This window comes from Oncorhynchus mykiss, chromosome 12 (genome assembly GCF_013265735.2).
Source record: "Oncorhynchus mykiss isolate Arlee chromosome 12, USDA_OmykA_1.1, whole genome shotgun sequence".
In the NCBI taxonomy this organism is placed as follows: domain Eukaryota; kingdom Metazoa; phylum Chordata; class Actinopteri; order Salmoniformes; family Salmonidae; genus Oncorhynchus; species Oncorhynchus mykiss.
In genome coordinates this window covers 98,293,419-98,317,535 of record NC_048576.1, presented here as the reverse complement: position 1 = coordinate 98,317,535, position 24,117 = coordinate 98,293,419, and the positions used below count along the sequence as shown (strand labels likewise).

Genomic DNA, 24,117 nt, shown 5'->3' with positions numbered 1-24,117 from the left:
ATACACTGTACATAGAATTTTCTGTTGTATTATTGACTGTATGTTTGTTTATGTGTAACTGTGTTGTTGTTTTTGTCACACTGCTTTGCTTTATCTTGGCCAGGTCGCAGTTGTAAATGAGAACTTGTTCTCAACCTGGTTAAATAAATGGGAAATAAAAAATAAAGATGATGTAGTTAATTTGGATTTTGTTTATGTGGTAACTACGGGATTTGGGCAGACAGTATGAAGATGGGCTAAAAGTGAAATCCCAGATCACGCGTTTAGGCGATGTCATGGCAACGTTGGCTAGCAAAGCTCATGCGTAGAAACACGTCATCGGGAATAGCGTTCGTCTTGCGCCGAACTGCGCATGTGCATGCAGTCAAAGGAACTCCTTCGATAAAAAGTCGTTTTTCAGAAAAATGAAAACGTGTCAGTTTGTCCCTTTCACGAGGTTGGAGTAATATCATGTTCAACTACTGAAGAAGTCGGCTCCAATCTAGGTTGTACCTTTAGATTTTGAGAACATTAACAACTAAGGACGAATTTTCCACTTCTCTCATTGACTTGTTATACCCCAAACCCACTCCTGGTATGTTTGTTCTTTTTCGTTCGCGTTCCCGGAAGTCTCGCGATGCTGTACCTCTGGACGTAGAAACTCTGTGGTTTGGGGTGACGCATGTGTTTTCTGGTGGGTGTGTTCTTTCGCGGTGTTCAGTGCGACGTTTCAGTAAAGTTCTAAGATGGCGACGGTGCATCTGAGAATCGGGGACCTAGTTTGGTGAGATATGCATTTCTAACTTACTTTAATCGTTTTATTCCATTCGAATTTCATCGTTTACATTGAATCCGTGTCGGGTCAACTCAAATCGCGCTTTTTAGTTACATTTGATCAGGTAGATGTGACAAAATATTCGTTTACTAACGGTAGTTGTCGATCGAACTCAAAACAAATACGTTACTGCCTGTTTAGCCCGAGTCAGCATAGCCATTAGCTAGCCAGTAAACTACTTAGCTTTGCCGCACCCAGAGAAGTGAAACCGGACGCAACTGTATGTAAATATTGCTCAATCCATATTCTAGCTATATTTATACACTGGTTAGTTTAGCTATCTCTACATGTTTACTGATGACATCTGAAAAGTGTGTACTGTGATGTTTGAGAGACAACATCATTCTTAAATTAGCCAGTTGAGCTAGCTAACTAGATATTAATCTGGGGACTGTGCCACCCGGGACATCTTGTTCGAAGCCAATGTTTACTGCGACGACGAATGCAAGGGGTCGTGGAATATTATTATATTCTGAAAATCTAAACGTTATCTTGATAATGCAACGTTTATTCATCAATCAAATGGCAATGTTTTTGTTTTAGGGGAAAGCTCGGGCGCTATCCTCCGTGGCCAGGCAAGGTAAGATCTGTCGAATTCAAGCTAGCGACATCTGAACATCATTGGTCGTTTTGACTAAAGAATGGTATTGTATGCTGAACTGACTAGCTACACGTAAGTGATATTGTGATTAACTTTCTTTGTCTTTCCAGGTCGTCAGTCCTCCAAAGGACCTGAAAAAGCCAAGAGGGAAAAAATGCCATTTTGTCAAATTCTTTGGAACTGAAGACCAGTAAGTAAACAAACCTACTACATCACTTATCGCTAATATCCATATCTAGCTTGCTTCCATCACTTATCCAGTTGTGTGTGTGTGTGCAGTGCCTGGATAAAGGTGGAGCAGCTGAAGCCATACCACCCCCACAAAGAGGAGATGATCAAGATCAACAAGGGCAAACGTTTCCAACAGGCCGTGGATGCAGTGGAAGACTTCCTGAAGAAGAAAGAGAAACAGGGGGGGAAAGAACAGGTGAGGTAGTTGTACCCCCCCCCCCCCCAGACAGGCAGAAAGGAGCCAGAAAAGTCATTTCTAGACCGTTTTCTTCCGTTTCATACCTAGTGAACATGACTGTTAGTCCAAAAGCCACGGGTAAAGAACAGGTGAGGAGGGTATAATGTTGTAGTCAACAGGTGATGTCACCTGGATAACCCAGACACACTTTAGTCATTTAGCAGACACTCTTATCCAGAGCAACTAGGGTTAAGTGCCTTGCTCAAGGGCACATTGACAGTTCTTTTTCACCTAGTAGGCTCTGGGATTCGAACCAGTGACCTTTTTGTTACTGGCCCAACGCTCTTAACCGCTAGGCTACCTGCCGCTTTCCGTAACCTCCCTCCCTCAGCGTGAAATGTCTCTAGGTGGTTACATGAGTTTTTGAGGCAGACCAGGGTTCTCGTCTCGGTGGAAGCTGGAGGAAGTGGTATGGGTTCTAGTCTCGGTGGAAGCTGGAGGAAGTGGTATGGGTTCACGTCTCGGTGGAAGCGGGAGGAAGTGGTATGGGTTCTAGTCTCGGTGGAAGCTGGAGGAAGTGGTATGGGTTCTAGTCTCGGTGGAAGCTGGAGGAAGTGGTATGGGTTCTAGTCTCGGTGTAAGCTGGAGGAAGTGGTATGGGTTCTAGTCTCGGTGGAAGCTGGAGGAAGTGGTATGGCTAAGCAAGCGATGTGATGTCTGTCACATTGCCACCAAACAGATGGGATTTGTCCAACCACCAAAAAATGTACCTCGGGTCAACACTCTTAACTGTTCATCTAAATGAGTTCAACAACAGTTGGACTATGTCACTGTAATACTGAAGTGGAGAAGTAGGGAGACCCACCTGCCTTGTCTATACATTCATAGATTAGTTAGACCAGGGCTTTCCAACCCTGTTCCTGGAGAGCTACCCTCCTGTAGGTTGTAACTCCAACCTTGTTCCTGGAGAGCCACCCTCCTGTAGGTTTACAATCCAACCCTGTTCCTGGAGAGCTACCCTCCTGTAGGTTGTAACTCCAACCTTGTTCCTGGAGAGCTACCCTCCTGTAGGTTTTAACTCAAACCTTGTTCCTGGAGAGCTACCCCCCTGTAGGCTTTCACTCCAATCCTAATCTAGCACATCTGATTCTAATAATTAGCTGGTTGATAAACTGAACCAGGTTTGTTACAACTGGGGTTGGAGTGAAAGGGTTAATGTATGGCTCTGTTATTCCCACATAGCTCTGAGGGGAAGGGGGTTAATGTATGGCTCTGTTATTCCCACAGAGCTCTGAGGGGAAAGGGGTTAATGTATGGCTCTGTTATTCCCACAGAGCTCTGAGGGGAAAGGGGTTAATGTATGGCTCTGTTATTCCCACAGAGCTCTGAGGGGAAAGGGGTTAATGTATGGCTCTGTTATTCCCACAGAGCTCTGAGGGGAAAGGGGTTAATGTATGGCTCTGTTATTCCCACAGAGCTCTGAGGGGAAAGGGGTTAATGTATGGCTCTGTTATTCCCACAGAGCTCTGAGGGGAAAGGGTTAATGTATGGCTCTGAGGGGAGAGGGTTAATGTATGGCTCTGTTATTCCCACAGAGCTCTGAGGGGAAAGGGTTCATGTATGGCTCTGTTATTCCCACAGAGCTCTGAGGGGAAAGGGTTAATGTATGGCTCTGAGGGGAGAAGGTTAATGTATGGCTCTGTTATTCCCACAGAGCTCTGAGGGGAGAGGGTTAATGTATGGCTCTGTTATTCCCACAGAGCTCTGAGGGGAAAGGGTTAATGAATGGCTCTGAGGGGAAAGGGTTAATGTATGGCTCTGAGGGGAAAGGGTTAATGTATGGCTCTGAGGGGAAAGGGTTAATGTATGGCTCTGAGGGGAGAGGGTTAATGTATGGCTCTGTTATTCCCACAGAGCTCTGAGGGGAAAGGGGTTAATGTATGGCTCTGTTATTCCCACAGAGCTCTGAGGGGAAAGGGTTAATGTATGGCTCTGAGGGGAGAGGGTTAATGTATGGCTCTGTTATTCCCACAGAGCTCTGAGGGGAAAGGGTTAATGTATGGCTCTGTTATTCCCACAGAGCTCTGAGGGGAAAGGGTTAATGTATGGCTCTGAGGGGAGAAGGTTAATGTATGGCTCTGTTATTCCCACAGAGCTCTGAGGGGAGAGGGTTAATGTATGGCTCTGTTATTCCCACAGAGCTCTGAGGGGAAAGGGTTAATGAATGGCTCTGAGGGGAAAGGGTTAATGTATGGCTCTGAGGGGAAAGGGTTAATGTATGGCTCTGAGGGGAAAGGGTTAATGTATGGCTCTGAGGGGAGAGGGTTAATGTATGGCTCTGTTATTCCCACAGAGCTCTGAGGGGAAAGGGTTAATGTATGGCTCTGAGGGGAAAGGGTTAATGTATGGCTCTGTTATTCCCACAGAGCTCTGAGGGGAAAGGGTTAATGTATGGCTCTGAGGGGAAATGGGGTTAATGTATGGCTCTGTTATTCCCACAGAGCTCTGAGGGGAAAGGGTTAATGTATGGCTCTGTTATTCCCACAGAGCTCTGAGGTGGAAAGGGTTAATGTATGGCTCTGAGGGGAAAGGGGTTAATGTATGGCTCTGTTATTCCCACAGAGCTCTGAGGGGAAAGGAGACTCTAAAGGAAAGAAGACACCAGCTAAACCTCTGAAGATCCTAGAGGAAGATGACGAAGACCTCAGTGCCCTGAAAGACCCCTCTGAGAAGGTTAGTAGTGGACACTCAGAAGTGCACCTAGTGTGGTGGACCCTCAGACATACAGAAGCTGATATAATTTAAAAAGGGCCAATTGTCCAACACCTGCTGTGGTATCAGGTTACAGCTAGGTGTTGGTCCCACTCCCCTTTCAGCATCCTCAGATTGGCATGAACTCACACAGAGACCACTGAAGATCTCACTGATATACATCCCTAGTAGGTTCTCCAGTCTATCTCTACAGGGTGACTGTGTACCCACAGCCAGGTAAATACATCAGACATCTCACTAGATATAGGCTCTCTGATCAGCCCTAGTGGGTTCTCCAGTCTGACTGTGAACCCACATTCTCTCTCATAGTGTATCTAGTCTTTAAAGTGACTCCAGGGGTCTCTACCTGACAGACCTGACACCCCACATTATCACAGTGTATCTACCTGACAGACCTGACACCCCACTCCACATTATCATAGTGTATCTAGTCTTTAAAGTGACTCCAGGGGTAATGGATCTCCCTGACAGACCTGACACTCCACATTATCATAGAGCAGTTCTAGTTTATCTAGAATCAACACAGTGACTGTAGTCAACGTCACACCTGTCTAGAGGTAAAGGTGATCTAGTCTACAGTGTGACTGAGTGAACTACCAGGGTAATGTCTCCCTGAAGACCAGCCTTACACTGCACATCTATCGTTGCTTCCATAGATGAACTACCAGGGAGTAGAGTCAATCTGATCCACCCCACTCCCCAGTATTAGGCATGTAGTGTCTGTCGTCTTTAAAGTGACTACCAGGGTAATGTGTGTCTCTCTCCCCGAAGGACCTAACTGACTCTGACCCAGAGCCGTCCAGTGTTGAGCGACTAGGGGGCCTGGGAACTACTGGACCCGTCTCAGGATTCAAATGGGAGAGCAGTGTAGGTGGAACCCGTCTCACAGCCCGCCTGCCTTAACTTCCCCCTTCTCTTCCACTCCCTTTGCCTTCGCACGCTACAGAACGCAGGGGTTACTGACCGACCACTGGACCTGGGGAGGTAGAGGATGCAGGGTTTTGTCCCAGCCCAGCACTAAGGTCTGATTAGCTTGGTTAGCTGAGATCTGTATGTGCTTTATCCTAATCCTAACTCAAGAGGAAATATTTTTAGTCCAGGACTAGACTTAGTCTGTGTTGGGGTAACCCCCCCCCCCCCAGTAAAGGGGTTTGACTTGATGTTTACCCGGATTTGCTTAAAAGCACATACAAATGGGACCTTTCTAATCCAGTTTTAGTGCTGAGCTGGAACAAAAGCCTGCACCCTCTGGTTACTCATCCAGGACCAGGGGTTGGTGACCACTGTGGTAGAGAGATGCTGAGTGGGAGTTCCTCTTCAACATGACTAGTCAGAAGGAAACAACGCGATGAGGCGTCATGCTTTGTAATCCCAGTCATTCTAACGTGGCAGAAGAAAAGCTAGAGTTTCATATTGGAGCTAAATACTTGATTTTTCAGATTTTTAAGTAAACATTTCTGCTTAAAAAAATATCAAGCATTTTAAAGAAAACGGGAACAAGTCATTTTTTTTTTTGTAGCTTTTGCTGTACAGAAACATTTGCTCCATCCAGAAACAAAAATTCCACATATGATTATAATAGATTCTTACACCATATTAGAGCAGGGAGTCAGTCAGTGACGAAGTTAACAGTATCAGATGGACTTCAGCAACGACTGACTATGAATCGTGACGCTAAACTTCTCTGATATTCTCGTCTGTAAGACCTGCGGTTCATCCTGCTGCTCGTGGCAACGTCACATCGCCGAGGCTCAGTGTAGTCTGGTCCCTGTCATGTTGAAACACGTTACCAGGCATCCAACAATATCTGATCCTCTGTGCAGCGTAGAACTGTGTAGAATGTATTCCTGGAGCAGTACCTCTATGGATGTCCCAAATGCCAGCCTAATTCCTGTATAGGGTATTACTATTGACCAGGGCCCATAGGACTCATGTTAAAAGAAGTGCACTATATAGCCTAGGGAATATGATGCAACCTCAATCAGGCCAGGGAGTCTCTTGAGAGAATACTACTAGTTTAGCAAATACTGCTACTACTACTACAACTACTACTACTAATGCTGCTACTACTACTACTACTACTGCTGCTACTACTACTAATACTGCTAATACTACTACTACTACTGCTGCTACTACTACTAATACTACTACTACTGCTGCTGCTACTACTATTGCTACTACAACTACTACTACTACAACTGCTACTACAACTACTGCTACTACTACTACAACTGCTACTACAACTACTGCTACTACAACTACTACAACTACTGCTACTACTACTGCTACTACAACTACTACTACTACAACTGCTACTACTACAACTGCTACTACAACTACTACTACTACAACTGCTACTACAACTACTGCTGCTACTACAACTACTACTACTACAACTACTACTACTACTATAGCTACTATTACTATAGCTACTGCTACTACTACTATAGCTACTACTACTACTACTGCTACTACTACTATTTCTATAGCTACTACTACTATAGCTACTACTACTACTACTGCTACTACTACTGCTACTACTACTGCTACTACAACTACTACTACTACAACTACTACTACTACTACTGCTACTACAACTACTACTACTACTGCTGCTACTGCTGCTACTACAACTACTACTACTACTGCTGCTACTGCTGCTACTACAACTACTACTACTACTACTACTGCTACTACAACTACTACTACTACTGCTGCTACTGCTGCTACTACAACTACTACAACTACTACTACTACTGCTGCTACTGCTGCTACTACAACTACTACTACTGCTACTACAACTACTACTACTACTACAACTACTACTACTACTACTGCTACTACAACTACTACTACTACTACTGCTACTACTACTATTACTATAGCTACTACTACTATAGCTACTATTACTACTACTACTACTATAGCTACTACTACTATTACTATAGCTACTGCTACTACTACTATAGCTACTACTACTACTACTACTATAGCTACTACTACTACTACTGCTACTACTACTATTACTATAGCTACTACTACTATAGCTACTATTACTACTACTACTACTACTACTACTACTACTATAGCTACTACTACTATTACTATAGCTACTGCTACTACTACTATAGCTACTACTACTACTACTACTACTACTATAGCTACTACTACTATAGCTACTTCTGCTACTACTATAGCTACTACTACTATAGCTACTACTACTATAGCTACTACTACTATAGCTACTACTACTACTACTACTACTATAGCTACTACTACTATAGCTACTTCTACTATAGCTACTACTACTATAGCTACTACTACTACTATAGCTACTACTACTACTACTATAGCTACTACTACTACTACTATAGCTACTACTACTACTACTATAGCTACTACTACTGCTACTACTACTAAAGCTACTACTACTACTACTGCTGCTACTACTACTGCTGCTGCTACTACTGCTGCTGCTACTACTACTATAGCTACTACTACTACTACTACTGCTGCTATTACTACTGCGGCTATTACTACTGCTGCTATTACTACTGCTGCTACTACTACTACTACTATAGCTACTACTGCTACTACTACTATAGCTACTACTACTACTACAGCTACTACTACTACTGCTGCTATTACTACTGCTGCTACTACATGGAGTAAAAATATAAACTCAACATGTAAAGTGTTGGTCCCATGTTTCATTAGCTGAAATAAAAGATCCCAGAAATGTTCCATATGCACAAAAAGCTTATTTCTCAGCGCTCGGCAGCCCCCCTCTGTGAGCTTGTGTGGCCTACCAGTTCGCAGCTGAGCCTTTGATGCTCCTAGACATTTCCACTTCACAATAACAGCATTTACAGTTGTCCAGGGCAACTCTAGCAGGTCAGAAATATGACAAATTGGCTTGTTGGAAAGGTGGCATCCTATGACGGTGCCACATTGAAAGTGACTGAGCTCTTCAGTAAGGCCATTCTACTGCCAATGTTATCCTATGGAGATTGCATGGCTGTGTGCTCTATTTTTAGACACCTGCTAGCCGACTCCACTCATTTGAAGGGGTGTCCACATACTTTTGTGTGTATTTATCAAGAAGCTGATTACACAGCATGATTATTACACAGGTGCACCTTGTGCTGGGGACAATAAAAGGCCACTCTAAAATGTGCAGTTTTGTCACATAACACAATGCCACAGATGTCTCCACGTTTTGAAGGAGCGTGCAAATGGCATGCTGACTGCAGGAATGTCCACCAGAGCTGTTGCCAGATAATTAAATGTTAATTTCTCGACCATAGAGAATTTGGCTGTACGTCCAACCCGCCTCACAACTGCAGACCCACGTGTATGGCGTCGTGTGGGCGAGTGGTTTGCTGATGTCAGCGTTGTGCACGGTGCCCCATGGTGGGATGGGCAGCCATAGGCTATGGACAACGGACGCAATTTTATCGATGGCAATTCGAATGCACAGACATACCGTGACGTTGTCCTGCCATTCATCTGCCGCCATCACCTCGTGTTTCAGGAAAATGTTGGTCAGACCAGATACTGACTGGTTTTCTGATCCACACCCCTGCTTTTTTTTAATTATTAAGGTATCTGTGACCAATAGATGTATATCTGTATTCCCAGTCATGTGGAATCCATAGATTAGGGCCTAATTAATTAATTTATTTAAATTGACTGATTTCCTTATGAACTATAACTCAGTAAAATCTTTGAAATTGTTGCATGTTAGAGAATACGGGTAGTGGTGGGAGGTTAGAGGATACGGGTAGTGGTGGGAGGTTAGAGGATACGGGTAGTGGTGGGAGGTTAGAGGATACGGGTAGTGGTGGGAGGTTAGAGGATACGGGTAGTGGTGGGAGGTTAGAGGATACGGGTAGTGGTGGGAGGTTAGAGAATACGGGTAGTGGTGGGAGGTTAGAGAATACGGGTAGTGGTGGGAGGTTAGAGAATACCGGTTACTGGTGGGAGGTTAGAGGATACCGGTTACTGGTGGGAGGTTAGAGGATACCGGTTACTGGTGGGAGGTTAGAGGATACCGGTTACTGGTGGGAGGTTAGAGGATACCGGTTACTGGTGGGAGGTTAGAGGATACCGGTTACTGGTGGGAGGTTAGAGGATACCGGTTATTGGTGGGAGGTTAGAGGATACCGGTTACTGGTGGGAGGTTAGAGGATACCGGTTACTGGTGGGAGGTTAGAGGATACCGGTTACTGGTGGGAGGTTAGAGGATACCGGTTACTGGTGGGAGGTTAGAGGATACCGGTTACTGGTGGGAGGTTAGAGGATACCGGTTACTGGTGGGAGGTTAGAGGATACCGGTTACTGGTGGGAGGTTAGAGGATACCGGTTACTGGTGGGAGGTTAGAGGATACCGGTTACTGGTGGGAGGTTAGAGGATACCGGTTACTGGTGGGAGGTTAGAGGATACCGGTTACTGGTGGGAGGTTAGAGGATACGGGTAGTGGTGGGAGGTTAGAGGATACGGGTAGTGGTGGGAGGTTAGAGGATACGGGGTAGTGGTGGGAGGTTAGAGGATACCGGTTACTGGTGGGAGGTTAGAGGATACCGGTTACTGGTGGGAGGTTAGAGGATACCGGTTACTGGTGGGAGGTTAGAGGATACCGGTTACTGGTGGGAGGTTAGAGGATACCGGTTACTGGTGGGAGGTTAGAGGATACCGGTTACTGGTGGGAGGTTAGAGGATACCGGTTACTGGTGGGAGGTTAGAGGATACCGGTTACTGGTGGGAGGTTAGAGGATACCGGTTACTGGTGGGAGGTTAGAGGATACCGGTTACTGGTGGGAGGTTAGAGGATACCGGTTACTGGTGGGAGGTTAGAGGATACCGGTTACTGGTGGGAGGTTAGAGGATACCGGTTACTGGTGGGAGGTTAGAGGATACCGGTTACTGGTGGGAGGTTAGAGGATACCGGTTACTGGTGGGAGGTTAGAGGATACCGGTTACTGGTGGGAGGTTAGAGGATACCGGTTACTGGTGGGAGGTTAGAGGATACCGGTTACTGGTGGGAGGTTAGAGGATACCGGTTACTGGTGGGAGGTTAGAGGATACCGGTTACTGGTGGGAGGTTAGAGAGTACGGGTAGTGGTGGGAGGTTAGAGAGTACGGGTAGTGGTGGGAGGTTAGAGGATACGGGTAGTGGTGGGAGGTTAGAGGATACGGGTAGTGGTGGGAGGTTAGAGGATACGGGTAGTGGTGGGAGGTTAGAGGATACGGGTAGTGGTGGGAGGTTAGAGGATACGGGTAGTGGTGGGAGGTTAGAGGATACGGGTAGTGGTGGGAGGTTAGAGGATACGGGTAGTGGTGGGAGGTTAGAGGATACTGGTTACTGGTGGGAGGTTAGAGGATACGGGTAGTGGTGGGAGGTTAGTTGAATACGGGTAGTGGGGGAGGTTAGAGGATACCGGGTAGTGGTGGGAGGTTAGAGGATACCGGGTAGTGGTGGGAGGTTAGAGGATACCGGGTAGTGGTGGGAGGTTAGAGGATACCGGGTAGTGGTGGGAGGTTAGAGGATACCGGGTAGTGGTGGGAGGTTAGAGGATACCGGGTAGTGGTGGGAGGTTAGAGGATACGGGTAGTGGTGGGAGGTTAGTTGAATAGGGGTAGTGGGGGAGGTTAGAGGATACCGGGTAGTGGTGGGAGGTTAGAGGATACGGGTAGTGGTGGGAGGTTAGTTGAATATGGGTTACTGGTGGGAGGTTAGAGGATACCGGTTACTGGTGGGAGGTTAGAGGATACCGGTAGTGGTGGGAGGTTAGTTGAATATGGGTTACTGGTGGGAGGTTAGAGGATACCGGTTACTGGTGGGAGGTTAGAGAGTACGGGTTACTGGTGGGAGGTTAGAGAGTACGGGTTACTGGTGGGAGGTTAGAGAGTACGGGTTACTGGTGGGAGGTTAGAGGATACCGGTTACTGGTGGGAGGTTAGAGGATACCGGTTACTGGTGGGAGGTTAGAGGATACCGGTTACTGGTGGGAGGTTAGAGGATACCGGTTACTGGTGGGAGGTTAGAGGATACCGGTTACTGGTGGGAGGTTAGAGGATACCGGTTACTGGTGGGAGGTTAGAGGATACCGGTTACTGGTGGGAGGTTAGAGGATACCGGTTACTGGTGGGAGGTTAGAGGATACCGGTTACTGGTGGGAGGTTAGAGGATACCGGTTACTGGTGGGAGGTTAGAGGATACCGGTTACTGGTGGGAGGTTAGAGGATACCGGTTACTGGTGGGAGGTTAGAGGATACCGGTTACTGGTGGGAGGTTAGAGGATACCGGTTACTGGTGGGAGGTTAGAGGATACCGGTTACTGGTGGGAGGTTAGAGGATACCGGTTACTGGTGGGAGGTTAGAGGATACCGGTTACTGGTGGGAGGTTAGAGGATACCGGTTACTGGTGGGAGGTTAGAGGATACCGGTTACTGGTGGGAGGTTAGAGGATACCGGTTACTGGTGGGAGGTTAGAGGATACCGGTTACTGGTGGGAGGTTAGAGGATACCGGTTACTGGTGGGAGGTTAGAGGATACCGGTTACTGGTGGGAGGTTAGAGGATACCGGTTACTGGTGGGAGGTTAGAGGATACCGGTTACTGGTGGGAGGTTAGAGGATACCGGTTACTGGTGGGAGGTTAGAGGATACCGGTTACTGGTGGGAGGTTAGAGGATACGGGTAGTGGTGGGAGGTTAGAGGATACGGGTAGTGGTGGGAGGTTAGAGGATACGGGTAGTGGTGTGAGGTTAGAGGATACGGGTAGTGGTGGGAGGTTAGAGGATACGGGTAGTGGTGGGAGGTTAGAGGATACGGGTAGTGGTGGGAGGTTAGAGGATACGGGTAGTGGTGGGAGGTTAGAGAGTACGGGTAGTGGTGGGAGGTTAGAGGATACGGGTTACTGGTGGGAGGTTAGAGAATACGGGTAGTGGTGGGAGGTTAGAGAATATGGGTTACTGGTGGGAGGTTAGAGCTGTCTTTTCCAACCCTGGTCCTCCAGTACCGCAACAGTACAGTTTAGTTGTATCCCTGGACAAACACACCTCATTCAACTTATTGAAGACTTGATGTTTAGTTGACCAGTTGAGTCAGGTGTGCATGTCCAGGGTTACAATAACAATGTGTTCTGTTGGGGTACTGGAGGACCAGGGTTGGGCTGTTGGTGGTACTGGAGGACCAGTGTTGGTGGTACTGGAGGACCAGGGTTGATGGTACTGGAGGACCAGGGTTGGTGGTACTGAGGGACCAGGGTTGGTGGTACTGGGGGACCAGGGTTGGTGGTACTGGGGGACCAGGGTTGGGGGTACTGGGGGACCAGGGTTGGGGGTACTGGGGGACCAGGGTTGGGGGTACTGGGGGACCAGAGGTTTAGAGAATACCGCTAGAGGTTTAGAGAATACCGCTAGAGGTTTAGAGAATACCGCTAGAGGTTTAGAGAATACCGCTAGAGGTTTAGAGAATACCGCTAGAGGTTTAGAGAATACCGCTAGAGGTTTAGAGAATACCGCTAGAGGTTTAGAGAATACCGCTAGAGGTTTAGAGAAATCCACTAGTAGTACTACCAGTTTAGAGAATACCACTAGTAGTACTACCAGTTTAGAGAATACTGAAGTCTCTTCCATTGTAGCCAGTACAGGATAATTCCCATTTCAACAGTTGAACTCTCTTCCATTGTAGCCAGTACGGGATGATCCCCATTTCCACCACTTTCTGCTCAGCCAGACTGAGAAGGTAAGAGGGAAAGTTTGCTGAATGTTTGTTCAACGTTTTTGCTTGGTTTTGGGGGGGGGGGGGGGGGGGCTGGTTGGTTTTGCAGCTGTTGCCCTGTAACTGCACACTGTTGGGGTTTTAAGGGCTCAGGGGGTGAGGTTCCCCTTAGGTACAGATCTAGAGTCAGCTTTCCCTCCGCCATGCTAATCTGACCCAAGATCAGCGTCTACGGGCAACTTCACCCTACTCTGTTAGGTGGGAGAATAACATAGGAGTGTGTATGAGCTTCACAGGAATAAAGTCTGCGTTCCAATTGTGTATCCTTCTCTTGAAGACTCTTACGCTCCCCATCATGGATTTCAGAATGGTGGAAACTGACTTCGTCCAGCCGGCGCTGGTCTGCTGCTTAGCCGGCGCTGGTCCGGTGCTTAGCCGGCGCTGGTCCGGTGCTTAGCCGGCGCTGGTCCGGTGCTTAGCCGGCGCTGGTCCGGTGCTTAGCCGGCGCTGGTCCTGTGCTTAGCCGGCGCTGGTCCGGTGCTTAGCCGGCGCTGGTCCTGGGCCGGTGCTTAGCCGGCGCTGGGCCGGTGCTTTTTAAACCCACCATGGGGAGTGTGCTTGTGCACCCTTCAGGAGAAGGGTATAGAATCAGGAAGCAGACAGTTTGGAGACCTTTTTTTGTTTTTTGTTGCTTGTTAACTGTTTTCTCAATTGATCATTAATTAACCCTTTCTTCCCCTACCTATTTCTGTGTGGTGTAGTTCAGTTTTATTAGGTAGTTTAATTCAATGTAAATGTTTATCTGTACACTACCGTGGCGATTCCTTTTACATTTCACTGGTACTTCTATGGGGCACCGTGTTTAATGAAAGAAATCAATTAGATGGTTTATTTAGTCTGGAAGCACGTGAAATGTATTGTTTGTAGAGCTCCCTTCCCTCCCTTCTCTCTATCCTGCTGCTCTTGCATGGATTTCCCTCTGAATCCTTCCTGCATCCCAGGTGGCACCCTATTCCCTATATAGTGCACTACTTTTGACCAGAATCGAAAACCCTATTCCCTGTATAGTTCACTACTTTTGACCAGAGTCCAAAACCCTATTCCCTATATCGTTCACTACTTTTGACCAGAGTCCAAAACCCTATTCCCTATATCGTTCACTACTTTTGACCAGAGTCCAAAACCCTATTCCCTATATAGTTCACTACTTCCTCAGGCAACACTATGCACTCTGAATCTCCCCCTCCTCAGGCAACACTATGCACTCTGAATCTCCCCCTCCTCAGGCAACACTATGCACTCTGAATCTCCCCCTCCTCAGGCAACACTATGCACTCTGAATCTCCCCCTCCTCAGGCAACACTATGGACTCTGAATCTCCCCCTCCTCAGGCAACACTATGCACTCTGAATCTCCCCCTCCTCAGGCAATACTACGCACTCTGAATCTTCCCCTCAGGCAATACTACGCACTCTGAATCTTCCCCTCAGGCAATACTACGCACTCTGAATCTCCCCCTCCTCAGGCAATACTACGCACTCTGAATCTTCCCCTCAGGCAATACTACGCACTCTGAATCTCCCCCTCCTCAGGCAACACTATGCACTCTGAATCTCCCCCTCCTCGGGCAATACTACGCACTCTGAATCTCCCCCTCCTCAGGCATCACTATGCACTCTGAATCTCCCCCTCCTCAGGCAACACTATGCACTCTGAATCTCCCCCTCCTCAGGCAACACTACGCACTCTGAATCTTCCCCTCCTCAGGCAACACTATGCACTCTGAATCTCCCCCTCAGGCAACACTACGCACTCTGAATCTCCCCCTCCTCAGGCATCACTATGCACTCTGAATCTCCCCCTCCTCAGGCAATACTACGTACTCTGAATCTCCCCCTCCTCAGGCAATACTACGCACTCTGAATCTCCCCCTCCTCAGGCAATACTACGCACTCTGAATCTTCCCCTCAGGCAATACTACGCACTCTGAATCTCCCCCTCCTCAGGCAACACTATGGACTCTGAATCTCCCCCTCCTCAGACAACACTATGGACTCTGAATCTCCCCCTCCTCAGGCAACACTATGCGCTCTGAATCTCCCCCTCCTCAGGCAACACTATGCACTCTGAGTTCCATAATTCCTTGCCTTCTTATTTTGGACACACGGCAGTGGCCACAGCCCTGAAAGTGTAACTGTTAAACTGTAGCACCGCGTGGTCAGTCTGATAACTCTAGTAGTTACAGTTGTAACGGGTGTTCCCTGCATGTTAGACAGTTATCTAATCACACACCAGAAACTACTAGTACAGCACAAACCTCCAACGTCTAGCCACACACCAGAAACTACTAGTACAGCACAAACCTCCGTCTAGTCACACACCAGAAACTACTAGTACAGCACAAACCTCTAACGTCTAGTCACACACCAGAAACTACACTAGTACAGCACAAACCTCTAACGTCTAGTCACACACCAGAAACTACACTAGTACAGCACAAACCTCTAACGTCTAGTCACACACCAGAAACTACTAGTACAGCACAAACCTCTAACGTCTAGTCACACACCAGAAACTACACTAGTACAGCACAAACCTCTAACGTCTAGTCACACACCAGAAACTACACTAGTACAGCACAAACCTCCGTCTAGTCACACACCAGAAACTACACTAGTACAGCACAAACCTCTAACGTCTAGTCACACACCAGAAACTACACTAGTACAGCACAAACCTCCGTCTAGTCACACACCAGAAACTACACTAGTACAGCACAAACCTCCAACGTCTAGTCACACACCAGAAACTACACTAGTACAGCACAAACCTCTAACGTCTAGTCACACACCAGAAACTACACTAGTACAGCACAAACCTCTGTCTAGTCACACACCAGAAACTACACTAGTACAGCACAAACCTCCGTCTAGCCACACACCAGAAACTACACTAGTACAGCACAAACCTCCGTCTAGCCACACACCAGAAACTACACTAGTACAGCACAAACCTCCGTCTAGCCACACACCAGAAACTACTAGTACAGCACAAACCTCCGTCTAGTCACACACCAGAAACTACTAGTACAGCACAAACCTCCGTCTAGCCACACACCAGAAACTACACTAGTACAGCACAAACCTCCGTCTAGTCACACACCAGAAACTACACTAGTACAGCACAAACCTCCGTCTAGTCACACACCAGAAACTACTAGTACAGCACAAACCTCCAACGTCTAGTCACACACCAGAAACTACTAGTACAGCACAAACCTCCGTCTAGTCACACACCAGAAACTACACTAGTACAGCACAAACCTCCGTCTAGTCACACACCAGAAACTACACTAGTACAGCACAAACCTCCGTCTAGTCACACACCAGAAACTACTAGTACAGCACAAACCTCCAACGTCTAGTCACACACCAGAAACTACTAGTACAGCACAAACCTCTAACGTCTAGTCACACACCAGAAACTACTAGTACAGCACAAACCTCTAACGTCTAGTCACACACCAGAAACTACACTAGTACAGCACAAACCTCCGTCTAGCCACACACCAGAAACTACACTAGTACAGCACAAACCTCCGTCTAGTCACACACCAGAAACTACACTAGTACAGCACAAACCTCCGTCTAGCCACACACCAGAAACTACACTAGTACAGCACAAACCTCCGTCTAGTCACACACCAGAAACTACACTAGTACAGCACAAACCTCCAACGTCTAGTCACACACCAGAAACTACTAGTACAGCACAAACCTCCGTCTAGTCACACACCAGAAACTACACTAGTACAGCACAAACCTCCGTCTAGTCAGGGGTGTCAAAACATACGGAACAAACTGAATATACTTTCCAATGACTGAAACCAAACAGAAACGTGATAATGGACCTACATTCATACAGTTTATTGACTGGGTCCTTGTTGCTAATAATCATTTGAAATAAAAGCTAGACTGTCAGGAAGCATCAAATTCCCCCAAAAATGATGGATAGAGGACTATTTTGACAGAGGATAATTTATACATTTTCATTGCGGCCCTCCGGAACTGGTGGGAGATTGAATGCGGCCCCTGGGAAAGTGGGTTTGACACCTCCGCTCTAGTCACACACACACACACAGACAGACTATGTGTATTGTCTGAGGGAGATTCAGAGTGAATATACACAAACTCAAGAAGATGCTCCATAACACAGCTTCAGTGGAAAGTTAGCAACTCTGTATGTGTATAAAACAATTTAAAAATACATATATTTTTAAAATATAAATCCCCCTCTCGTTTTCTACTTCCTCGTTGAATTGGATGAATCGACGCGAAAACTGAATTTGTGAAATCACACCGTCCTCGTCTGTGTTACCAAAGCAGGCCTAGCAGCCTGCTACAAACCCTAGCTAGCATTAGCTTAGCCGTTCAACGACCCCACCAGAACTAGGAATAAAAAGTGTCTCTGTTCAGTCAGTGAGTGAATGGCTACGTTTGGCCAAAGCCCCATCTGGGCCCTGGTCACCAGTAGTGCACTATAAAGGGAACACAGTGCTGTTTTGGGATGCAGCCGGTGTGGTGGTTTTAGGAGGATGTTAGCATTAGCACCACTGTTTGTGTGTAAACTAATGTCTGTCCGTTGAACCTTTTCTCTCCCCTCCTCAGCCTGCCTCGTCTATGGAGCCGATCAGTAAACGCCTGAAGATCGTTGAGGAGGTGAGCAAGCAGTCTGTCTCACACGGCTCCTGTAATTAGGGCACTGGGTTCTTTTCCACCCCCGATTTGAGGCACTGCTTTAACCCTCTGGTCATTCTGGTCAAAAGTAGTTCACTATATAGGGAATAGGGTGCCGTTTGGGACCGTCTATATAGGGAATAGGGTGCCATTTGTGGCCGTCTATATAGGGAATAGGGTGCCGTTTGGGACCGTCTATATAGGGAATAGGGTGCCGTTTGTGACCGTCTATATAGGGAATAGGGTGCCGTTTGTGACCGTCTATATAGGGAATAGGGTGCCATTTGGGACCGTCTATATAGGGAATAGGGTGCCATTTGGGACCGTCTATATAGGGAATAGGGTGCCATTTGTGACCGTCTATATAGGGAATAGGGTGCCGTTTGTGGCCGTCTATATAGGGAATAGGGTGCCATTTGTGACCGTCTATATAGGGAATAGGGTGCCGTTTGTGGCCGTCTATATAGGGAATAGGGTGCCATTTGGGACCGTCTATATAGGGAATAGGGTGCCGTTTGTGACCGTCTATATAGGGAATAGGGTTTCATTTGTGACGGTCTTAATGCTTGACCTCTCCACTCACTCACTCACCCTCAGTACCATTCTCTATTTGCTGTCTGAGTCTACTTTGGCTCGCCTTAGGAGGTACAGCTGGAGGTGTATGTTATGTAGAGGTACAGCTGGAGGTGTATGTTATGTAGAGGTACAGCTGGAGGTGTATGTTATGTAGGGGGGTACAGCTGGAGGTGTATGTTATGTAGGGGGGTACAGCTGGAGGTGTATGTTATGTAGGGGGGTACAGCTGGAGGTGTATGTTATGTAGGGGGGTACAGCTGGAGGTGTATGTTATGTAGGGGGGTACAGCTGGAGGTGTATGTTATGTAGAGGGGTACAGCTGGAGGTGTATGTTATGTAGGGGGGTACAGCTGGAGGTGTATGTTATGTAGGGGGGTACAGCTGGAGGTGTATGTTATGTAGGGGGGTACAGCTGGAGGTGTATGTTATGTAGGGGGGTACAGCTGGAGGTGTATGTTATGTAGGGGGGTACAGCTGGAGGTGTATGTTATGTAGGGGGGTACAGCTGGAGGTGTATGTTATGTAGAGGTACAGCTGGAGGTGTATGTTATGTAGAGGTACAGCTGGAGGTGTATGTTATGTAGGGGGGTACAGCTGGAGGTGTATGTTATGTAGGGGGGTACAGCTGGAGGTGTATGTTATGTAGGGGGGTACAGCTGGAGGTGTATGTTATGTAGGGGGGTACAGCTGGAGGTGTATGTTATGTAGAGGTACATCTGGAGGTGTATGTTATGTAGGGGTACAGCTGGAGGTGTATGTTATGTAGAGGGGTACAGCTGGAGGTGTATGTTATGTAGGGGGGTACAGCTGGAGGTGTATGTTATGTAGAGGGGTACAGCTGGAGGTGTATGTTATGTAGGGGTGGAGGTGTATGTTATGTAGGGGGGATACAGCTGGAGGTGTATGTTATGTAGAGGGGTACAGCTGGAGGTGTATGTTATGTAGAGGGGTACAGCTGGAGGTGTATGTTATGTAGGGGGGTACAGCTGGAGGTGTATGTTATGTAGGGGGGTACAGCTGGAGGTGTATGTTATGTAGAGGTACAGCTGGAGGTGTATGTTATGTAGAGGTACAGCTGGAGGTGTATGTTATGTAGAGGTACAGCTGGAGGTGTATGTTATGTAGGGAGGTACAGCTGGAGGTGTATGTTATGTAGAGGGGTACAGCTGGAGGTGTATGTTATGTAGAGGTACAGCTGGAGGTGTATGTTATGTAGAGGTACAGCTGGAGGTGTATGTTATGTAGAGGTACAGCTGGAGGTGTATGTTATGTAGAGGTACAGCTGGAGGTGTATGTTATGTAGAGGTACAGCTGGAGGTGTATGTTATGTAGGGGGGTACAGCTGGAGGTGTATGTTATGTAGAGGGGTACAGCTGGAGGTGTATGTTATGTAGAGGGGTACAGCTGGAGGTGTATGTTATGTAGAGGTACAGCTGGAGGTGTATGTTATGTAGAGGTACAGCTGGAGGTGTATGTTATGTAGGGGGGTACAGCTGGAGGTGTATGTTATGTAGAGGGGTACAGCTGGAGGTGTATGTTATGTAGGGGTACAGCTGGAGGTGTATGTTATGTAGGGGGGGTACAGCTGGAGGTGTATGTTATGTAGGGGGGGTACAGCTGGAGGTGTATGTTATGTAGGGGGGGTACAGCTGGAGGTGTATGTTATGTAGGGGGGGTACAGCTGGAGGTGTATGTTATGTAGGGGTGGAGGTGTATGTTATGTAGGGGTGGAGGTGTATGTTATGTAGAGGTACAGCTGGAGGTGTATGTTATGTAGGGGGGGTGCAGCTGGAGGTGTATGTTATGTAGAGGTGTATGTTATGTAGAGGTGTATGTTATGTAGGGGGGTACAGCTGGAGGTGTATGTTATGTAGGGGGGGTACAGCTGGAGGTATATGTTATGTAGAGGTGGAGGTGTATGTTATGTAGAGGTACAGCTGGAGGTGTATGTTATGTAGAGGTGTATGTTATGTAGAGGTACAGCTGGAGGTGTATGTTATGTAGGGGGGTACAGCTGGAGGTGTATGTTATGTAGGGGGGTACAGCTGGAGGTGTATGTTATGTAGGGGGGTACAGCTGGAGGTGTATGTTATGTAGGGGTACAGCTGGAGGTGTATGTTATGTAGGGGTACAGCTGGAGGTGTATGTTCTGTAGGGGTACAGCTGGAGGTCTATGTTATGTAGGGGTACAGCTGGAGGTGTATGTTGAGGTACAGCTGGAGGTGTATGTTATGTAAGGGGGTACAGCTGGAGGTGTATGTTATGTAGGGGGGTACAGCTGGAGGTGTATGTTATGTAGGGGGGTACAGCTGGAGGTGTATGTTATGTAGAGGTACAGCTGGAGGTGTATGTAATGTAGAGGTACAGCTGGAGGTGTATGTTATGTAGGGGGGGTACAGCTGGAGGTGTATGTTATGTAGGGGGGTACAGCTGGAGGTGTATGTAATGTAGAGGTACAGCTGGAGGTGTATGTTATGTAGGGGGGTACAGCTGGAGGTGTATGTTATGTAGGGGGGTACAGCTGGAGGTGTATGTTATGTAGGGGTACAGCTGGAGGTGTATGCTATGTAGGGGGGTACAGCTGGAGGTGTATGTTATGTAGGGAGGTACAGCTGGAGGTGTATGTTATGTAGAGGTACAGCTGGAGGTGTATGTTATGTAGGGGTGGAGGTTTATGTTACGTAGGGGTACTGCTGGAGGTGTATGTTATGTAGGGTTGGAGGTGTATGTTACGTAGGGGTACTGCTGGAGGTGTATGTTATGTAGGGTTGGAGGTGTATGTTACGTAGGGGTACAGCTGGAGGTGTATGTTATGTAGAGGTACAGCTGGAGGTGTATGTTATGTAGAGGTACAGCTGGAGGTGTATGTTATGTAGAGGTACAGCTGGAGGTGTATGTTATGTAGAGGTACAGCTGGAGGTGTATGTTATGTAGAGGTACAGCTGGAGGTGTATGTTATGTAGAGGTACAGCTGGAGGTGTATGTTATGTAGGGGGGTACAGCTGGAGGTGTATGTTATGTAGAGGTACAGCTGGAGGTGTATGTTATGTAGGGGTGGAGGTTTATGTTACGTAGGGGTACTGCTGGAGGTGTATGTTATGTAGGGTTGGAGGTGTATGTTACGTAGGGGTACAGCTGGAGGTGTATGTTATGTAGAGGTACAGCTGGAGGTGTATGTTATGTAGAGGTACAGCTGGAGGTGTATGTTATGTAGAGGTACAGCTGGAGGTGTATGTTATGTAGAGGTACAGCTGGAGGTGTATGTTATGTAGAGGTACAGCTGGAGGTGTATGTTATGTAGAGGTACAGCTGGAGGTGTATGTTATGTAGGGGGGTACAGCTGGAGGTGTATGTTATGTAGGGAGGTACAGCTGGAGGTGTATGTTATGTAGAGGTACAGCTGGAGGTGTATGTTATGTAGGGGTGGAGGTGTATGTTATGTAGGGGGGTACAGCTGGAGGTGTATGTTATGTAGGGGTACAGCTGGAGGTGTATGTTATGTAGAGGTACAGCTGGAGGTGTATGTTATGTAGGGGTACAGCTGGAGGTGTATGTTATGTAGAGGTACAGCTGGAGGTGTATGTTATGTAGAGGGGTACAGCTGGAGGTGTATGTTTTGTAGGGGTACAGCTGGAGGTGTATGTTATGTAGGGGGGTACAGCTGGAGGTGTATGTTATGTAGGGGGGTACAGCTGGAGGTGTATGTTATGTAGGGGTACAGCTGGAGGTGTATGTTATGTAGAGGTACAGCTGGAGGTGTATGTTATGTAGAGTTACAGCTGGAGGTGTATGTTATGTAGAGGTACAGCTGGAGGTGTATGTTATGTAGAGGTACAGCTGGAGGTGTATGTTATGTAGGGGTACAGCTGGAGGTGTATGTTATGTAGGGGTACAGCTGGAGGTGTATGTTATGTAGAGTTACAGCTGGAGGTGTATGTTATGTAGAGGTACAGCTGGAGGTGTATGTTATGTAGAGGTACAGCTGGAGGTGTATGTTATGTAGGGGTACAGCTGGAGGTGTATGTTATGTAGGGGGGTACAGCTGGAGGTGTATGTTATGTTTAGGGGTTACAGCTGGAGGTGTATGTTATGTAGGGGTACAGCTGGAGGTGTATGTTATGTAGGGGGGTACAGCTGGAGGTGTATGTTATGTAGGGGGGTACAGCTGGAGGTGTATGTTATGTAGGGGTACAGCTGGAGGTGTATGTTATGTAGGGGTACAGCTGGAGGTGTATGTTATGTAGGGGGGTACAGCTGGAGGTGTATGTTATGTAGAGGTACAGCTGGAGGTGTATGTTATGTAGGGGTACAGCTGGAGGTGTATGTTATGTAGGGGGGTACAGCTGGAGGTGTATGTTATGTAGGGGGGTACAGCTGGAGGTGTATGTTATGTAGGGGGGTACAGCTGGAGGTGTATGTTATGTAGAGGGGTACAGCTGGAGGTGTATGTTATGTAGGGGTACAGCTGGAGGTCTATGTTATGTAGGGGTACAGCTGGAGGTCTATGTTATGGAGGGGTACAGCTGGAGGTGTATGTTATGTAGGGGTACAGCTGGAGGTGAATGTTATGTAGAGGTACAGCTGGAGGTGTATGTTATGTAGAGGGGTACAGCTGGAGGTGTATGTTATGTAGGGTTGGAGGTGTATGTTACGTAGGGGTACAGCTGGAGGTGTATGTTACGTAGGGGTACATCTGGAGGTGTATGTTATGTAGGGTTGGAGGTGTATGTTATGTAGGGGGGTACAGCTGGAGGTGTATGTTACGTAGGGGTACAGCTGGAGGTGTATGTTACGTAGTGGTACAGCTGGAGGTGTATGTTATGTAGGGGTACAGCTGGAGGTGTATGTTATGTAGGGGTGGAGGTGTATGTTATGTAGAGGTACAGCTGGAGGTGTATGTTATGTAGGGGTACAGCTGGAGGTGTATGTTATGTAGGGTTGGAGGTGTATGTTATGTAGGGGGGGTACAGCTGGAGGTGTATGTTATGTAGGGAGGTACAGCTGGAGGTGTATGTTATGTAGGGGTACAGCTGGAGGTGTATGTTACGTAGGGGTACAGCTGGAGGTGTATGTTACGTAGGGGTACAGCTGGAGGTGTATGTTACGTAGGGGTACAGCTGGAGGTGTATGTTATGTAGGGTTGGAGGTGTATGTTATGTAAGGGGGGGTACAGCTGGAGGTGTATGTTATGTAGGGAGGTACAGCTGGAGGTGTATGTTATGTAGAGGTACAGCTGGAGGTGTATGTTATGTAGAGGTACAGCTGGAGGTGTATGTTATGTAGGGGGGTACAGCTGGAGGTGTATGTTATGTAGGGGTACAGCTGGAGGTGTATGTTATGTAGGGGTACAGCTGGAGGTGAATGTTATGTAGAGGTACAGCTGGAGGTGTATGTTATGTAGAGGGGTACAGCTGGAGGTGTATGTTATGTAGGGTTGGAGGTGTATGTTACGTAGGGGTACAGCTGGAGGTGTATGTTACGT

The 24,117-nt window shown here is 47.3% G+C and overlaps 1 protein-coding gene across 7 annotated transcripts in view; it reads left to right on the top strand.

Annotated features, from left to right (window-relative positions):
- The first annotated feature begins 630 nt into the window (after window positions 1-630).
- Window positions 631-24,117, top strand: part of LOC110517726 (putative oxidoreductase GLYR1) — a 33,444-nt gene continuing 9,957 nt past the window's right edge. Inside the window, exons 1-8 of one of the 7 annotated variants that reach the window (XM_036939441.1) lie at window positions 631-763; window positions 1,358-1,394; window positions 1,526-1,605; window positions 1,695-1,842; window positions 4,447-4,557; window positions 5,368-5,463; window positions 13,294-13,347; window positions 17,991-18,041. In XM_036939441.1, coding sequence (XP_036795336.1) covers window positions 726-763; window positions 1,358-1,394; window positions 1,526-1,605; window positions 1,695-1,842; window positions 4,447-4,557; window positions 5,368-5,463; window positions 13,294-13,347; window positions 17,991-18,041 — 615 coding nt within the window. In that variant the 5' untranslated portion in view covers window positions 631-725. The remainder of the gene's footprint in view (window positions 764-1,357; window positions 1,395-1,525; window positions 1,606-1,694; window positions 1,843-4,446; window positions 4,558-5,367; window positions 5,464-13,293; window positions 13,348-17,990; window positions 18,042-24,117) is intronic. The other 6 variants (XM_036939442.1, XM_036939445.1, XM_036939443.1 and 3 more) reach the window with 6 other exon arrangements.